At 34.3% G+C, this 20524-nt stretch overlaps 1 protein-coding gene across 5 annotated transcripts in view; it reads left to right on the plus strand.

Moving 5' to 3' along the window:
• Positions 1-20524, plus strand: part of Itgb3bp (integrin subunit beta 3 binding protein) — a 64644-nt gene that overhangs the window by 36435 nt on the left and 7685 nt on the right. Inside the window, exons 5-7 of one of the 5 annotated variants that reach the window (XR_012449872.1) lie at positions 13103-13181; positions 13894-13987; positions 14350-14579. Coding sequence is in view for 3 of the 5 variants with exons in the window: in XM_074079893.1 (XP_073935994.1) it covers positions 13103-13181; positions 13894-13987; positions 14346-14454 (282 nt within the window). In the remaining 2 variants the exon portion in view is untranslated. Of the gene's footprint in view, positions 1-13102; positions 13182-13893; positions 13988-14345; positions 14580-20524 lie in introns of all 5 variants that reach the window. The other 4 variants (XR_012449873.1, XM_074079892.1, XM_074079893.1 and 1 more) reach the window with 4 other exon arrangements.

Below are 20524 nucleotides of genomic sequence, written 5' to 3' on the forward strand. Positions count from 1 at the left end.
TGTTTTGTATTTCTTTTGACATTATCTCCCATAGTAGTTTGCTTTCAGGTAACAAGGAAGCAGCCAGAACCTTTGTCGTGGGTCACTTATGAATTTGTCTAGGCTTTCTCCCAATTTTGGGGGGTATTGGAGATTGAACCCAGTGCCTCATACATGCTAGGCAAGCACTCTCTAACTTGAACCATGCCCCCAGCCATTTTGTTTTGTATTTTGTTTTTGAGACAGGGTCTTACTAACTTTGCCCCTGCTGGCCTCAACTCCTGCTTCTGCCTCCAGAATAAATAGCCTGGATTACAGGTGTGTATGCTACAGTAGGCTCTCAATATTTGTTTCCAAAGAACCCTCAGATTACTTTATATCATTCCATGACTTGATGTTAGAATTAGTGAATTTAGCTAAAAGAACTATTTTAATATATAGAAATAGTGTGTTTTAAAGGATTTTTTCCATTTATTATAAAGTTACTCATCAATGATCCATTTTTAGCTTTAGTAATGGGTTCTTTATTCCATTTGCTTAGATTTCTTTTACCACCATAAGACTTGGCTTTTTAAAAAATTCCAGATTAAACAGCACTTTATGTTTGTGTATTAGCTTTAAGTGGTCATAGCATTCTTTCAAATCAAAGCAAATAGTAGAATATTATTTTCCTGTAGGATAACCCAGTTTGTGATAAAAGTAAAGTAAAAATGATGATGAAACAAGTTTCTAAATACATTTCTTTACTTTTGAAGTCTAGTAAATAATCACTCATAGAACTGTGTAAGTATATTGCTTAGCAGTAAAATTTAAATTATTTCTAAGAATTCCAGCAGAGAAAAAATAAGGAAGTAACAAGAAAATTTTGAGCTGCTTTCAAACAAATTATTAATGTAGCTTCTTTTTTTTTTTTTTTTTACAAAATTGTTAATATGTGTGAAAGAAAAGGGAGAAATGAAAGCCTACCTCCTCTAGCCAGCAGCATGGACAGAGAAGGAAATTAACCTTGGCCTGAATATATTTTGTTTGCACTAGTTGTTTATAGTCAAATAACAGCTTCCTTCCTTTCTTTCCTCCCTCCTTCCCTCTCTTCCTTCCTTCTCTTTCTCCCTCTTCTCCTTTTTTTTTTTTTTTGACAGCATCTCACTGTAGAGCCCCGGTTGGCCTCAAGCCCCTGATCCTCTTGCCTTGACCTACAACTTGCTGGGATTATAAGTATATATCACCATGCCTAGCACAGATTTTGTTGTTTTAAAAAAAATAGTGATGGAGGGAAGTGAAGGAGAATGGTGGAGGAGGTCAATTCAAGTATGATACATTTGCTATATTGTAAGATCTTTTGTAAATGCCACAGTGTGCCTCTACCCGCACAACAACAACAAAAAGCCAGGTGCCAGTGGCTCATAATCCTAGATACTCAGGGGACAGAAATCTATTTAAATATAACTTAAATAATAACATTCCTCAAGTTATTTTTGCAAATACATGCTTTTATTTATTTAAACCCATTTTTTAAAGTTTGTTTTTTTAGTAAAGTGGGAGAGTTTATTGAGATAGATAAGTAGCAAAGAGCCAGGTGCTGGTGGCTCACACTTGTAATCCTAGCTATTCAGGTCTCAAGATCCTCTCTTGAAAATACCCAACAAAACAGGGCTCAAGTGGTAGAGTGCCTGCCTAGCAAGGCCCTGAGACGTTAGTACCACCAACAAAAAAGGTTTCCAGCAAAATGTTTTCCTGTGAAAATAAGCACTGGCTAATGGGCATATCATATTATTTATAATTTTAACTTTCTTAATTCTGTTTTTAATTTCTTTTGTAAGGTTCATTAAAAACTTGTATCTTCTACTATTTTAAAAATTCTTATTTTGATGAAAATGTTAAATGCAATGGAAATATAATTTAAATAGAAACATTCCTCGGGTTATTTTTACAAATACATGCTTTTATTTATTTAAACCCATTTTTTAAAGTTAGTTTGTTTGTTCTTTTAATAAACTGTGAGTGTTTATTGAGATAGAAAAGTAGCAAAGAGCTGGGCACTGGTGGCTCACATCTGTAATCCTAGCTATTCAGGAGGCAGAGATCAGGAGGATCATGGTTCAAAGCCAGCTCTGGGCAAATAGTTCAAGAGCTCCTATGTTAAAAAAACCCATCACAAAAAAGAGCTGGTGGAGTGTCTCAAGGTGTAGGCCCTGAGTTCAAATCCCTGTACCACCACCAAAAATTTTAAAAAGCAGCAAAGAGTACAGCTCCCAGAGCTGAGAGAGATTCCAAAAGAGGCTGCCAGATAAATGATATGGTCTGAAGTTTTTATCTGTTTTCTCCAGGTAAACCAAAATCTTAAGACTTAGAAAGCAAAAATTTATGAAGTATTGTCCATAGAGAAAAAAGTAAAAATTTCCACTGGTAAACTGTCTACAAAGTCTTCTCTAAGATGATTCTTGGAGAATTTTTTTTAACTTTAGATTTTTAAGTAATTTCAAATTTACAGAAAATTTATAAGAATATTACAAAGAATTCTTGATCCCTTCCCTTGGATTTGTCAACATTTTGTCACTTTTTTTTTTTTTTTTCTATTGGGTTTTTCTAACTCAAGGGCCTCAGGCTTCCTAGGCAAGTGCTCTATCACTTAAGTCACACAAGCTTCAACCCTTTTTTTGCAATTATTTTTTGGGTAGGGTCTTATGTTTTTTCCTAGCATTGGCCTCAATACAGCTATCCTGCTACCTATGCCTTCTGCATAGCTGGGACCACAGGTGTATGCCACTATCTTTGGCTTATTGGTTTTATTGGTTGCTAATTTTTTGCCTGGCTGGCCAAGAACCATGATCCTCCTGATCTGTGCCTCCTAACTTGCTGGGATTGCAGGCATGAGCCACCATAACCAGCCTACTTGCCTTACCATTCTCTGTGTCAGACATATGCATATACATACTCAGTTTTTTTCCTAAACATTTCGGCAGCTACAGACATCCCCTTTCAAGGTATATTTCCTAAAAACAAGAATATTCTTTTTGCTGGGAAAACTGGATTTCTATCTTCAGAAGACTGAAACTAGGTCCTAGTCTCTCACCTTGTACTAGCATCAATTCAAAATGGATTAAAGATCTTATTGTAAGATCTGAAACAGTGAAATTAATCCAAGAAAAAGTAGGGAACACATTGGACCGCATAGGCGATAACTTTAAGAATAGAACTCCAATATCTCAGCAACTAAGAGAAAAGACTGAGAAATGGGACTACATGAAACTAAAAAGCTGGAAATAGTCGTCAGACTGAAGAGACAGCATACAGAATGGGAGGAAATCTTTGGCAGCTATACATCCGATGAGATTAATAACCAGAATGTATAGGGAGCTAAAAAAAACTAACCTCAAATAATCAACAACCAACTGAATAAAGGGACAATTGAACTAAACAGACAGTTCTCAAAAGAAGTATAAATCGCCAATAAACATATGAAAAAATGCTTAATATCCTTGACCATAAATGAAATGCAAATCAAAACTACATTAAGATTCTACCTCACATCAGTTAGAATGGCTATCATCAATAACACAAACAACAACAATGCTGGTGAGGATACAGGGAAAGGAACCCTTCTACACTGTTGGTGGGAGTGTAAATTAGTGCACCCACTATGGAGTGTCCCTCAAAAAACTGAAAACAGTTACCACAGGATCCAGTGATACCACCCCAGGCATATATCTGAAAGAATATACTCCAGGATCTGATAGAGCCACTTGCACACCCATGTTTATTGCAGAACTATTTATAATAGCCAAGCTTTGGAAGCAGCCCAGGTGACCTACAACTGATGAATGGATTAAGAAGATGTGGTATATACACAATGCAGTTTTATTCAGTTATACAAAAGAGTGAAATTATGTTGTTTGCAGGTAAATGGATGGAACTGGAGAACTTCATGTTAAGCAAAGTAAGCAAGCCCCCAAAAATCAAGTCACATGTTTTCTCTCATATATGGAATCTAGACCTATAAGTTAAATGTGTGTATAGAAACATATATGATCATATATAGAGATAGATAGAGAACAAAGTTGTGTTAGTGAGTCTGAGCTGCAGGATGTGGGAGAAATAAAGAAAATGTTAGAGAATGAAAAATACTGAAACAACATATCCGTATATGAATATAATAAGCACTATACAGTAAACTGTTGAATATGAGGGGAGCTTGATGATAGAGAATAAGTAATGGAGGGGAGGGGGCTAATCTTATAAAAGCATGATGTGTACAGACCTGAAGTACCAAGGCGATCAATATACGTTTAATTTTAAAAATGAAGGGCAGGAGGGAAAAATAAATCTTTTCCAGGAGTGAGTACCAGTGGGAGGGGATGGGCACAAGGATAGGGGGAATGAGGGTGTATATAGCAGATGTGTTCTGTATTGATATATGAAAATGGAAGAATGAAACCTGTTGAAGTTGTTCTAAGAAGGGAGGGGGGAAGATGAGAATGATGGAGGGGGAAAATCTAAGATATATTGTTAGCACAAATGTAAATATCAGTGTATTGGCCTGTACAACTATTATATGCTAATAAAATCATAAATTAATGAAAGTATTCTTTTTTAGTACAAATACTAAAATCAGGAAATTGAAGATTGATGTAATTACTGCTACTTAATGGATAGTCCATAGTCACATTTTCTCAGTGATAACTGTAAATTTTTACCTAATCCAGGATTCAATACAATATCACTTACTACATATAAATTATGAAAGCTTTCCTTAATCTGGAGCAGTTTTTTGTCTTTCAAAATAAGTGTTATTTTTAGTGTATAGGCTGTTTTCTGTACTTTGTTCCTCAGTTTAGTTTGTGTGAGTTTCTTCATTATTAATTTAGGTTATATATTTATTGAAGAGAATATTATAGAAGTATGTTCTTCTCAGTGCTTTACATCAGGGAATATTTTGTCTTCTTTTGATGATCTTTAATGGCTTGATTAAGGTGATATTTACTTGATTTATCTACTATACAACTAATCATTTCCCTTTTAATTGAATTCTTCCCTTTTAATTGAATTGGGACCATGTTTTACCTAATACTTTAACATAACGTTGATAATTCTAGCCTGAGTTGGTTATTGCTACAATGGCTGCACAATGGTGATTTCCTAATTCCATCACTCTTACATTTTATTAGTTGCCGTCTGCTAGTTGGCTCTTTTTAAATTCATGAGTTCATAGTGATACTGTTTTTTTTCCTTGCCTTTTGTCTTTCTGCATTTCTGTCTCTTTTCAAATGAATCTCTGTCTCCTAAGAGCAGCAATATATTTGTGCATTTGTTCTACAAAATACATAGTGACAGAATTCCAGTGTTGTAGCACTGAGAATACAAACCTCCTGTGCATTCCAGATTTGTTTACAGTTTTTCTGTCTTTAGATTGAAGGTACATACATAGTCAAGTTACTTTGTTCAAAATTGCTTATTTAGTTCTTCATTTGAAGAATTTTTCATTTTGAATAGATTTTCTTGTTTCTGTTTATACTTCATTTTTTATCCTTTTTGATTCAATGTTATTTTTTAACTATCTAAAACTAAAAAGTCAAACTGTGCCAAAAAGTACACTCTCCCATCTCTTTTACTTACACCCTGTAGTTAGCCAAATTCCTTAGTTTCTTGTTTGCCTTTATATATTTTACAAAATTAAGCAGTTTCATTAATTTTTTATTATATAAAAGATAGCAAACAATATATGTTCTTCTGCCATTTGCTCTTTGTACTTACAAGTATTTTCTAAAACCATTCTCTATTAGTCAACTTGAAGAGTTTTATTTTGGTTTTTATTCTTTTTTTTTAAGCCACAAAAATTTATTGTCTTACAGGCTACAAGTTCAAAATCTTGGTGTTGGCAGAACCACACTGTCTCCAAATCCTCTAGAGGAGGAGTGTTCCTTGCCTCTTCTAATTGTTGGGGGCCCTCCCCCATATTCTTGACTTACTGGTTTTTATTCTTTTTAATTGGAGAATTTTAAACTAAGAATTCTCCCAAAAGGAAAATCAGTTTCATGGTCTAGATTTTTTTTTTTTTGCAGAAAACAACCAGTTACTGGCATATCAATAAAACTCATTTGTAAACAGACACCTACACATTAATATTTTATGTGTACTTCCACATCCTTTTATGTTCTGCAAGGAAAATATATAATTCACGCCATTGGCTTTTCTTCCCCTTGGCAATTTACTGCTGTTGTTGGCCCTGCTATGAAAACGCAACAATGATGACTATCCTGCAAACTTTTTTATTTTCAGATAATCATAAGTTCACATGCCATTGTAATCATAAGTTCACATGCCATGTCAGATAATCATAAGTTCACATGCCAATTTCCTGACATAACATCTTACAAAACTATAATGGACATCAAAACCAAGAAATTGGCTTTTGCAGGATATACCAGTCCTACCAGATTTCCTGTCATAGGTCTACGCATTTGTGTGTTTATTTAGTTCTATATTATTTTGTCATTTTTGTCTGTGTTGTTTTGTATCTGCCACCAAAGTCAAGATACAGTTCATTCACCATAAGGATTACTTCTGTTGTATAGACCTTATTTTTTTCTTTTTTCTGGCAGTTTGAACTCTAGAACACTTGCTAGACCGGTGCACTACCACTTGAGCCACTCCACCAACCCTAGAACTTACTTTTAATCACTTGTTTATTGACTTGTAGGAAAAAGAGTAACTTTCGTAAGTGTACACTTTTTATTATCTGTACTAATCCAGCTAAAACCTTTATAATCTTAATGAGTTGTGCCAGAACTGGTTTTTATATGTTCAATTTAATTGTAAGAAATAACCAATGGTCAGTATTCTGAGTTTCTCTACTGTATTTTACATATTTAATCATGCATGAAGAATATTGACTTACGGATCACATTCTGCTTATAAATGAGGGTGTTTAGGAGTAAATTAGTTGGGAATGTTTATGAAAAGTTAAGATGATGATATACTTAGATCTGTATTCTGTAGATGAGCAAAGGTTAAGAAGAAAATTATTACTTAAGAGACTTATTTTCAGCTATTTTAATGTTTTTTTTTATGGTGCTGGGTATTGAACCCAGGGCTCTGCACATGTTAGACAAGTGTTTCTACCACTGAGGTACATTCCCAGCCTTCAACTGCTTAAAATTTGATACAGACAAAAAGCCTTCCTTCAAAGATCAGGAACAAGATAAGAACACCAACCTTCAACAATAGTACTCAACATGGTACTGGATATCCTAGCCACAGTAGAGTATAAGTTCCCACAGATTGGTGGGAGTGGGGCACAGAGAGTTACTTGCTTAATGATTAGAGTTTCTGTTTGTAATAATAGAAACTGGTGATGATCATACAACATTGTGAATTAACTGAGTGTTTATTCATTGAATTATGCACTTAAAATGTTCAAAATGAAAAATTTTGTTCAAAATGAAAAATTTTGTTTATTTTACCAGTCATCTTTTTTTAATTAAAAAAGCTAAAGGGCCCCAAAAAAACCTACCCAAAGAAGTCCATGAGAATACAATGCAATAAATAGACCTAACCACAGGAAAAAAATTTTTTTTGACAAGGATTGTCAGTTTTTTCTTTTGACCACAAACTTTTTAAAAATTGTCTAGTCTTTGTAGAAAATGCTTCTAATGTACAGGAGAATCACCTGGAAATGAGTATTTCTAGTCCCTATTTAGAGACATCCTCTATTAGTAACTCTTGGACATAGCCAATTTTCAGCAGTCCCACCAAGAATTCTGATGCCATTGGTAAGTGATTTACACTTTGGGAAATATTGTGTAATGGTTTAAAAATGTAGGCCGTGAGTTCAATCCCCAGTACTGTCTACAAAAAGGACATAGGTCAGGCACACCTTAGTTCAAATCCTGACTATTCTCCTTGTTATGTGACCCTGGAAAATGAAATAATTTCTTTGTGCTTCAGTTTCTATGTATGTAAAATGGAGGCAATATTTACTACAGAGATTTGTTTGGAAAATTAAAGAAGGTATAGCTTGTAAAGTAACAAGTGCAGTATGTTGAACTTAGAGAACGCTTTAAAAATATTAGTGTATTTCACTGTCCCCATAGTCTAGCTATTGTTGGCCAGAATAATCATTTTAGATTTTTAGAAGTTAAATATTCAGTGACCTATTTACTTTTTTCTGTATAAGTTAATAATATGAGTATTAAAAAGAAGTTGAAGATGTCATCTTTGTTATGTACATGTAACTATCAGGTCTTGAGACTTTACAAAAATAAAGTTTTTTAAAGATAATAACTTTCAGATAACAGTTTTTAAGCAATGAAATCAAGAGTGTATTTGTGTCCTTGGAGAGTTAACTGTTGTGTTAGTAGAAGAGTAAGGCAGAAATCTGAGTATGAGTTTTAATCAGTATGGATGAAGTAGGGATTAGTTAGAACATTATTCTGCTTAATTTATGAAAGAAAGAATAAACATTAGTAAAAGAGGTAAGTAGCATTAGAACTTAACAAAATCATATACTATATTTCTGATATTATTTATAAATACTGCTAAAGATTTTGGAGAGGAATTGTTTCTGGGGATCAAACTCAGGACCTTGCACACTACCACTGACCTATACCCTGACCCAATATTTTTTTTTCTCTAGCACTTACAGCTTAAACCAGAAACCCAGAAAACAAATAGTAGGAAATCCACAGTTACACATTAGAAAGCCATGTATGTGGCAGAAGACTTTCAGAAGGACTAAAGTAATTAATTTCTTAATGGTGTATCTGACTTGATGAATCAGAGACTATGGTAGGAAGGAAGTTAAAGATGAGCATATTTCACTGGCATCCAGAGATGGATGGTCACTGGATCCAGTTGTTTTGAATATGTTCATTGATCTATCAAAGACGTATTGGGTACCTGCCATACTGCAGGCACCGTAATAGGTGACTTAGATTATAAATACACAATATCCTTGCTCTTATGGATCTTACAGTCTAGTGAAGAAGCCATGTCAAACAATTGGAAGTTAGAGAAAAGAGAGAAATCAGAATCTTTTCGCAGCTTTTATCATGACTTTAGAAGTATCACCTCTTCTTCTATGTCTACAATGCCTAGGGAGTCAGTGTAGGCAACACCATGGCTTACATGCTAGGGAATCTTTAAGAAATCACTGGGCTCTATTATCATCTGCCCTTCTCCTTTGCCTCCCCTTCTTCCACATCTCAGTGGCACAGCATCTACTGAGTTAACGCTTGCTAACCACCTGCATCAGTAAACCTTAATTAGAAGCACCAATTTAATAGCAGTTTCTCTTTTTTTAAAGTATCTTAAGAGGACCAGTCTAGATTCTTAAATTATTGGATGCTAAAACAAATACTTCTGTATACTTACTCATCAACAAGAAGGAGGTTACTTCAAGGAGGACCATTATTTCAGTTTTCTCAAGTTGTGCTGTAATAGTTTTTGGCCTTAACAGGATTGAGCAAATACAAGGATGCCATGAAACTGACAACAGTCACTGGATATCTGAGTACAGATGAAGGACTTGATCCAGTTTAGTCTAGCCAGAGACAAACATATTCAAGAAAGAAACAGTGATCTGTAAGATACGAATGGCATCCATTGATGATACTTTCACTCACTAATTTGAAAGGGAAAGAAATAGTAACGTAACGTTGAACTTTTGTACTGTAGTGAACTTGAGAAACACATTCTGTAGGCAGCTTGAAATAAAAGATTGTTATTTTTCATAAATAAATCTGTGAAGAACATCAAGATATGCTAAAGATTGAGACTCTTAAGTAAACAATAATGTCATTGTATTATAGCAAAGTAGAATTGAACCATCTTTGAAGTATAAAAGAAAACTTACCAGTATGCAATGAAAATTTTGTTTCTAGAACAAATGGGATTAAATATGTTTATAAGAATTGCCATTTTGTGTAGGATAAAAGAAGTAGCATTTGTGATTTCCTCCAAAATTTGTTCATCAAGCAGTTTAATCTCCAGAGATTATGAAGGCTAATCAGAAGACATGGAAAAGGAGAACACATTTTCTGAATTTGTCAGGATTTAACATATGGGTGGCAGCTATAAAACCACTCCATGAATTTGGTTGCCATTGAGGTAGAAGGAGTTATGTCCTCTAGGACAAAGAAAAACAAAGAGGAAGAAAAGAAAGAAAACGAAAATGGTAAGAGCCATAGTGTCCACCAGTCCACTTGACCTACAGTGGAGAGAATTGTTACTGAAAAAGCAGCTTAGACATGTCAAGGATATCTTGAGAACAGTTTCCCAAGATGATTGCTTCTCAGTCCATACATCCTTCTCAAGTTGTCAAAATGGTTTGCTTTGCCTGACTCCTCAATGACTCTTATCTTGGGAGAGTTGCTAGGAGATCCTTTTAGGGATGCTACATTGCCCGACTCCTGGGGACGTCATTCACATCTTACTGTATATGAACAGAGCCCCTTGGAGTCATTCAAGAGGCACATCTGCAGGACTCAACCCTTCCCACACTGCTCCCTACATATCAACAAGAAGTAACACCAGCTCTTTTAAGATATGGTAGTATACTGTGGAAAGACTGCCACTACACTTTTCCAGGAGGATACATGTTATCCTCATAACAAAGTAGCCTACCTTTCTCCACTTTGCACCCCCAGGGCACTTAATAGGCTGTGATGTCAAGTGGGAGGAATTGGAGTTTCCAAGCCTGGGTGACAGTCTCTTTTAGTCCTCTTGCTCCTTCAAGCCTTTGGGAGGAATAAGATCCCTTTACGATACCATCTCAGACTGAGGTTCCAGTGTTAAGTAGTTGGGGTCTCAGAGACTTTGAATTGAAATCCGTAATAATACAGAAAAAAAAATTTTTAATCACCCATAATTCTACCATCTTATAAATGTCAGCTTTTGCATATGTGTCATGTCATTCATTGTTTGCGTACTTAAGTATGTATTCTTAGTTCAGACATACCGTACTACCCATTATGCATGAGATCTTTAATCATGTTTTAATGAATAACATGAAATGATCTTGAAAAGTATGGAAATACAATTTCTCATTTCTCATAAAATCCAGTGTATAGATTTGTGCTGTCTGAAACATAGTAGCTACATGTGGGGAATGAGCACTTGAAATGTGGCTAGTCTGAAATGAGAGATGCTATGAGTGTAAAATACACGTGAGACTTGAAAAATATAAAATAACTAATTTTTATGTTGATTAAATGTTGAAGTGATAATATATTGAGTCAAAGAAAATATCTTACTAAAAGTTTACCTATGTGATTTGAAGGTAAATGGATGCAGTTGGAGAAGTTTACCTGTACTATGTGGTTTGAAGGTAAATGGATGAGTTGGAGGACATCATTTAGGTGAAGTTAGCCAGGATCAGCAGGACAAAGGCCGCATGTTTCCTTTCATATGTGCAGGATAGATCCAAAAGATAAACATATACACAAAAACCAAACATATACACATTTATGTGTAGAACATGTTTATAACAGTGGAACTGCTCTATGAAACTTGGGAAGGAGGGAAAGAAAAAGAGAATGATAGCGCATCAACAATACAGAAATGTGTAACATCTGTGAAGGTAGAGGATATAAGGATATGTACCAAAAGCTGTTGAATAATAGGGAGTGGGAGGTAAGGGTAAGGAAGAGTAATGAAAGGGGCGAAACTGACTAAAGTACAAATAGGATACATGGAGCAACCCTTTGAACATTGCCTTTGGAAATAAAAATGAAAAACAGGACTGTAAAATAGGTAGCATGGGGAGGTTATTGTGGGAGGAGGAATGAAGGAGATGAAACTGAGGAAATATGGTTGATAGTCTTCATGTACATATATGAAATAGACAATGAAACCTCTTGCAATTGCTTTAAGTGGGATGGGGAGGGGTTGGGGGGAAGATGGAGGGTAATCTAAACAATATACATTGTAAGGCTATTGAGAATTGGCCCAATTAATCCTCCCATACAATGTATATATGCTAATAAAAATGAAGGGAAAAAAAAGAAAGAGCTGTTACCGAAAACCGGCAAAAAAAAAGAAAGAAAGAAAAACCAGATACTTTTAATGTTGAAGAAATTCAGTTTAGCAGTTTGTTCTGTTACTGTTCGTACAGTTAATATCATATCTAACACATATTTGGGTAACCCCAGGCTCACAAAGATATTAGCCTATTTTCTCTAGATGCTTTATAGTGTTAGACTCAATATTTTATATCTTTTGAGTTAATTTTTATATATGGTATGAGCTATGGATTGAAGGTCATATTTTTGCATATGAATATGAAAACATCTGAAAATTTTTGTTGAAAAGTAAGTTTCATCTTTAAAGAAAAAAAGTTTACCTGTTTCTTTTATCCATTTTAACGTGACTCACATTTTAACGTGGCTTACATTTCTGTTTTACTGTGTTGGTACAGATTATCACCAAGTGTGAGATCTTAAGATTGAAAAAGAAACTTAAATTCCAGCAATGAGGGAATGGTTAATTTATCTTTGGCATATTTGCTAAATAGAATATTGTACAGCCCTTTTATTTAGAGTATGTAGCCAAAAAAATAAAATGTGTGGTGTTATATCAAGTTAACAAAAAAAAAGGCATGATTTAAACTTGCAAAGATATTTTGAAAAACTTAGAAGAATTTTTCTAGAATACTAACTAGCAATATGATCAGAAGGTAGAATTACAAATTTTTTTCTTTTCCTTTATTTTCAAATTTAAAAGACTGCCTTTGTATCATCACACTGAAATATATGAGCCATAAAATTTACTTTCTTATTAAAAAAAATTCCCTGGGTAACACTGCCTCACGGTCTTAGATCTGATAAGCAAGCAAACAGTGGTATATTAATTGTCAGCATGCTCAAGATGGTACGATGATTTTGTCCATGGTCAGGACAAGCCAACTGTGCCTTCACCACTGCTCAGTGGGAAGGAGAAAGTAAAACTCCAAGAGGAGAGCTGGTAATGTACATTGTGTGTGTAAAGGAATGAAAGGAGGAAGGAGGAGCATTTACTTATTTAATCACTTCAAAAATGTGAAGAAAGGATGAGAAAAGTAAATCTAAGTCTTGAGTAGAATTAAAGTTCTCATTTAAATGCTTGCTCTTACTTTTTTCTTCATTCCTAGGTTCATGATATTGCTATCTGAAGTTGAGAAATCATCAGAAGAAATCACGGAGATAATGCAAAATTTAAGTAGTATACAGGTTTGTTGTGGAGTTTGCATGTAATTTTTCATAGTTCCACTACCCTATTTGAAAAGGGCAATAGGAAAGAACCTCCCACTTGGAGAATCCAGTCAAGTAAAGAGTTTACAAGGGATATGTTTAATTTACTTTTCATGGCAATTTCTTTGCTTCTGTGAATGTTACGTAAGCATGATATTTTAGTAGTGGCTTTTTCACACTAAAAGTAAATTTGTAGATATGCTTAATCTTTTTAGTCAATAATACATTTGTTTTGGTGGTACTACAGGTTGAACTCGGGCTTGTGCTTTCTAGACAGGTGTTCTACCACTCGAGCCACACCCCCAGCCCTTTTTGCTGTTAAATTATTTTTTTGGACAGTCTCAGGTTTTTTTGCCCAGGGCCAACCTCAGACTGCAATCCTCCCACCTATGGCCTCCAATGTAGCTGGAATCACAGTCCTATACCACCACAGCTGGGTTATTGGTTGAGATGGAGTCTCGTTAACTTTTTTGCCCCTGCTGGCCTCAAACCACAGTCCCCCTGATCTTGGCCTCCCAAGTAGCTGAGATTAATAATACATTGTTTTTATTCAGGCATTAGAGGGCTTGGAATAGGTGAACCTACCACAAAAGGTTCAATTTCCTAACACTGAGTTTATGTTTTTCTGTTTTTTCTTGTCAATAATCTTGTGGAGAAGTTACTTAACTAATTTAAGATGGCTTTCTTTTAGGCTTTGGAAGGCAATAGAGAGCTTGAAAATCTCATTGGCATCTCTCATGCGCCATGTTCCTTAAAAAGAGAAGTGGAGAGAACCAAAGAGCTACGTAAGGAAAATTAATGCTTCAATTTTAGGAAATGTAAAGATAAACTGTAATTCTTCTCACATTTAGATGTGATGAACTGTATGTACACCACTGCTGGATATGTGATAAAGACACTATTGCCTTTAAATAAGAAGCCATGCATCTTTTATCATGATATGTAATTTGGGGGATTCCTCTTTAACATGAAGGAAAAGATTGCACCTTAAAAACTGCTAGTAGACTTCTTTTAGGTAGAGTTCATTTTTTAATACATACTTATAGTATGTATTACTTTGAGTTATTCTTTCTCATGAAGTTATTTCTTCCAACTAATGAAAAATTTTCATCTTAATTCTTTTTTGTTTGTTTGCTCTTTCAGACAGTCTCTCTCAATGTAACTCACACTGGACTGGAACTCACTGTGTCTCCCAGGCTGGTCTCAAGCTTACAATCCTCCTGCCTCAGCCTCCAAAGAGCTGGGATTACAGGCATGTATCATCACACCCAGCTTTTTCATGTTAATTCTTAACAAGAGATTTCTTTTTTCTTTTAGTGACAAAAGTAACAAAACAAAAACTGCTTGAAAAGAAGAGTTCAGGACGTCTTCACAAAGGTAAAGCCTTGTGTCTTAGTTTATGACATTAAGAGATGCTTTCAGATCATTTCACCAAATAAAACTAATCATCATGTGGGTTTTTTTTTCCAGTGCTGGGGTTTGAACTCAGGGTCTTGCACTTGTGAGGCAGGCCAGAGTATATTATTTTACCTCATTTGATAAGCCTTATACTACATTTAGCAGAAGACCATGTGTAATGAAATCAGTTTCCCTGATGATTTGGATGTTTTAAATGACTTCTGAAATACAACTTTAAATTTTGTCTTTTTATTAAAATTTCTTTTTCAGAATGTAGACAAATGGGGACCACAGTGTATCAATATATCACAATTTTTAGTGATAGATTAGAAGGACATACAAAACATTAAAAATTACTTTGTAACCAGTGTCCTGAAAACTTAAATCATTAACAACTTTTTTCTTCTGGGGGAGGGGCAGAACTGGGGTTTGAACTCAGGGCCTCACACTTGCTAGGTTGGCGCCATTCCTGCTTGAGCCATTCCACCAGCCATTAATTTACCTTTTGATGCTTAATCTGCTATGAGCTCATGCCTCTGAGCATTTCACAGTATGGAAATCTAAATTAGCAGTTTTTAAGTTTCCAGATGAAATACATATCTGTGCCTCAGTAAGGAAAATAATCATGGACTGAAAAATATTAAAACCTTTAGAACAATTAAGAGTGATCATTTCGGGAGGGAATTACCTTTTTAAAAAATTTTATTTCCAGGCACCAGGCTCATGCTTGTAATCCTAGCTATTTGGGAGGCTGAAATCAGGAGGATTAAGGTTGGAGACCAGACCCTTTCTCCAAACCAGAGCAAAATGAGCTGGAGGTATGGCTCAAGTGGTAGAGCTCCTGCTTTGCAAGCATGAAGCAGTCCCCCCAAAAAAACTTATTAGCATATATCAGTTACACAAAGTAATGGATTTCATTATGACAACTTTATATATACAAACAATGTACTTTGATCATATTCACCTCCCCATTACAGTATCTTAACCCCCATTCCTTTCTCTTCCCTGAGAGTCCCCCTTCTACTTTTCATGTCTTCCTTATTGATTTATTTTTTCTCTAGATTCCTCATGAGAAAACATGTGATACTTATCTTTCTGAGTCTGACTGATTTTGCTTAGCATGATCTTTCGTTCTACTTATTTTCCCGCAAATGACATGATTTTGTTCTTTATGGCTGAGCAAAACCCCCCTGTGTATATCAGAGTGATCACTTTAATATTACCGACATAGATGCCACTCAGCAATCTCTACAAGTGGCTTAGGCCTTGACTAACCATATTTTAGGCTGCCATTTTTAAGTACCATTGTGCTATTCATTGGGTGCCAGTAATCACTGTGTTCCCAGTGCTAGGATCAACACATCTTTATAGCAACACTGCAAGGTTGGCATTGTAGACAAAAAGTAAAAACACAAAAAAATAGTAAGTAACTTGTCCAGAAGCACTGCCACTTAAGTTACAGAGTAGGGATTCCAACTAAAAATAAGCATGGCCTCAGAAACTCTGAACTTTTCATTATGTTATGTTGTTTCTTCCTAAAACAAACAAAATCATCTAGCTTCCAAATTCAAATATTACGTATATAACTAAAACTGGTTCAACCAATCTGTTAGACTAGGTTTAAGACTTTTAACAAGCCAGCAATGAGTGTGCAGTGGAAAGTACCAGAATTCCAGTCAAGTGGGTTGTGGCAAGGCAGTGGCCATGGCAAGACCTCTAAAGCTTTTATGGAAAGGGAGGGAAGCAGGTCCTGAGCCTTTCACTTGGGCAGCTAACTTGTAGTAGGATCCTAAGAACTTAACATGAGGGGTAGCTTTCTAGGAAAATGTTCAGGGTATCCTTTCTCCTACTTGAGAACTGTATAACTTGATCAGAACAAGCCACTGAAGTCTGTCCTAACTTGACAAGTTGTAGAGGATCATAATGTGAAATTTAAAGTTCATTATTTCCAACTGGAAATAATTCCTCTATACATTCTGTATCAGCAGTATGATTTTTTAAATCTGTAATTTCCTAGAACTAATTAGAATTAGGCTCCATGTAGTTGGCATTTACCAACTGTTTTGAGAAATGAGGAAGAGAAAAATCAACAAATGTGTGAATGTAAAGAAATTTTTCAAAAACATTGATACTTCATTAAAATCTTTTTCCTTCCAAGGGATACTTTTATTCTCTCAGTTATACATTATACCTCAGTTCTTTGTGTGCTCATGCAAGATCAACTTATAACTATTTTCTTTTTTTTAATGTTTTTGTTAGTATATGATAGTTATACAGGGGGTTTCATTGTAACATTTCCATATGTGTGTGTATGTGTGTATGTATGTATGTAAATATATATATATAAAATATACATATAAATATATATATATTTACATACACATTACCCCAGTTTGGTTCATCCCCAGCATTATTCTCCCTCTTCTCCTACTAAAATGACTTTGACAGGTTCAATGTTCCATATTCATACATGTATAAAAAACACCTCATCCATATCCACCCTCCCCCTCCCTCTGTCTCCTTCCCCTTGACATGACCTGTGTTTCATTCCTGTCTTTCATTGTTTTAGTGCCTTACAGCTATTTTCTATTATTTTAGGCAAACTGATTTGTCCATTATCAGGTTTTCCCAAATAGCAGCTGAGTTTTGTTTATTCACAGAGGAAATTATATCACTAAATCATGAAATAATTCTCTAAATCATATATTAATATGCCTTATATTAATATATTATATGTACATATTAATCATCTTCCATTTCTGTTTCTTAACAAGAGCTACATTAACTCTTTATGTCTTCAGAAGTATTCAAAACTTAATTAGCTTTTTTCAGCAAAATTGTTGCCTAAAAAAATAGATTAAAACTCATTTTCTTTGTAATTTGAGTTTGAGCTATGTTGTTTTACTGTGCTTTCCCACATCGTTCTCTGGTTTCTAATGTGTATATTTTTATTACTTTTGTTGTTAAAGGTGATGTACACACAAACACAAAGCACACAGAGAGAGAAATGTTTTTAAGAGGACTTTGCCAAATTTTTTTACTTTAAAAATTTTTTTAAATTATCATACATTAATAATGTTCAGGGATTTCATTGTGATAATTCCATAAATGCATACAGTGTACTTTTTAATCTGCAATGTAATGATTCTATTTTTTCATGCTTAATATATATTTTTGAAATTTTTATTATTATTTATTTAAATTTTTTTATTTATAGTTGTACCGGGAGTACATTGTGACACTTACAAAAGTGCTTACAATATATCTTTTTTAGATTCACCCCCTCCATCGCTCTCCTTTATCCTTCCTCCCCTTCTTAGAACAGTTTCAACACGTCTCATTGTCCGTTGTCGTACATAATGCTTCCACCATATTTATCCTCCTTCACTCTATGTCCTCCCCTTCCTACTGGTACCACCCTCTGGACGGGACTTGAAGTGGACGGCAAGGAATCTGTTTAGGGTGTAACACGCACACAAACCCACGGAACTGTCACAATAAAACTCCCTGTATAACCATCAGAAACAAACAAAAATGTCGTCCTTTTAAAAATGAAGGACAGGAAGGGAAAACAAGTCCTGCCAATTGTTTTTGAATCTCAAGTTAATTTGCTTTTGATGTTCCTTATTTTGAGATTTGGCTTTCACCATTTTATAGAAAATTTTACATTGTTTTTCTTTTACAATACTAGTACCCAGAATTGTTTAAATTTTAAAATGTTTTGTGAATCTTCACAACATTAAAAAGTACACAAAATAAAAATCAGCCCTATTGTATGTACTGGATTTGTTTGATTTGTTCATTTTCTCCTTCTCCTTTTTTTCCTCCTCCTACAGATTCCTTCAGATTCTTATCAAAATTTCCTAAAATGATTAAAATAGACAATTGCAGAAGAACTGCAGTATTTATGCTGTCATCATCATTTCAAATTAGTCTTTCAGGTTTTTTTTTTTTATTTCGGTGATAATTCCCCTTACTTAATATCACTTTCAGTCACTATTTCAGGAAGAATATAATTGTAAAAATAATACTCTAATGTTTTAAATAAATAGATATCTGAAAATAGATACATAAGACTTTATATGACTTATTCAAGAGAAATTTAAAGCATATACAATAACATCTAACACTAAAATGTTCCTAGTTTTTGGAAGAACTAGACCTTGTAACTCAGGGAATGCCTTGATAAAGCATGGGGATGAAAGAGGATCTCCTCTGCGAAGTTCAAGCTTCTTAAACAAAGGAAGGTTTCTTTCTTTCAGTTACTTAGGAAGTAAGCCTAACTTCACTTTCCTTAATAATATTGGCTTTATGACTATTAGGAAAATAATGAAATGAAAGGTTCTTTTTCTGTTAGACTTGGATGTGAATTTTCATAATTATTTTAAATTTGTTCTGCTGATGATTCAAAACATGCAACTATTCAGTGGGTTGAGACAGATGGATCGTCACATTATCATCACATGGTAAGGCGTGAAATTTATTTGCGTTACATAATCAACATCTACTTAAAACAACTTGAAACAAATATTCTCCAGTCAATAGATGGCATTCTAAATACTTGGCATTTTCATTTTTTCTAGAGATACTAAAAAATGCCACCATTGTTTGTCTATAATGAGTACTTCCAGTAAATAAACTGTTTTTGAAAAGAATGTAAGCAAATTGTAGAGCATTTGCCAAGATGTGAAATCTAGACACTTAGCTTCAGTCCAAAACATAGTTTATCTGTTTTGCGAATAAATGTGTAGGTTGCAGTATGCATATTTTAAATGAAATATAACCATCTGAACTTTACATTGTTCAAAAAAGTTGATTGTTTCAGCTGTTTATAATAGAAAATATTTCATAATTTCTAGCTGTGGTTAAAAAAGAACTATAATGTTCATATTTTCTTTAGTTAACTGTTCTAACACTGTAAAATTAATCTTGGCTATAGGATTTTAAAGTCATCAAATTCTTACGAGTACAGACAAATTTTAAACCCCTTCTGTTCTAAGATTATAAGATAGCTTGATATTGCCTTTTCATTCTAACCACCCACTGAAGTATTTTTAAGCATAAATATGTTGTGCTTTCTCCCACTTGGTCTTGAAAAAGTATTTATCATACCAGCTAAGTAACTTTAGTCCTAGAAGTCTACTACCCTTTGATTTTTCCTATTATATCTTAACATTAAGGAATATCTTTTTCAAGCAGATACTTCAACTTTAAAAGCACTGAGGTTTGAACCTTAGACATGATGAGGTTTAAGATTTTCCCTTATAAATTCCCCCTTAAGTCTTAACACTCTGGGTTCATCTGGAGATTTTTTTTAATGTAGCTATTAATTTTGGTAGCACAAATACTCATTAATGTATACAGCAGTCCTCCTCATTTGCCATGCGTGCTGTCCATGGATCAGACCTGTCCTGTTTATAATGCTAGTGCTCCTATTTACACTGTCCATCTCTGGAGAGTCCACTTCAACTGCTCAGAAATGCTTACTGGAGATTTGTGTATGACTTAAGGAAAAACAAACAGGTTTATTACTTTTCAAAACCTTTTCAGTAATTTTCTTTCATAATTTAAATTTTTTATACTTTTACTAAAATATGGTCATCTTTCTTTTGAGTATAATCAGTAAAAAAAAGTTAAAACTATACATTTGTATTCACTTAATAGCAATTATGTGTTTAAGAGGCGTAAATAACTTACTAGCAGACATTACAAATATCCAGGTGCTCTGTATGTGCTGATGACAACAAAATTGAAAAGAAAGACTGTAATAATTCTGACTGGTTTTCTCTGCAGAAGATATTGATTATTTGTGTGTGGTGAGAGATTTGGAAAATTCAATTAAAGGAGTTGTGCAAAGGTTTCATAAATTTTCCTTCTACAGCGTGTACACAGACATTGTTGTGTATTAAATCAATGCAGCACTT

The sequence above is a fragment of the Castor canadensis genome, chromosome 7, assembly GCF_047511655.1.
Source record: "Castor canadensis chromosome 7, mCasCan1.hap1v2, whole genome shotgun sequence".
NCBI classification, from domain to species: Eukaryota; Metazoa; Chordata; class Mammalia; order Rodentia; family Castoridae; genus Castor; species Castor canadensis.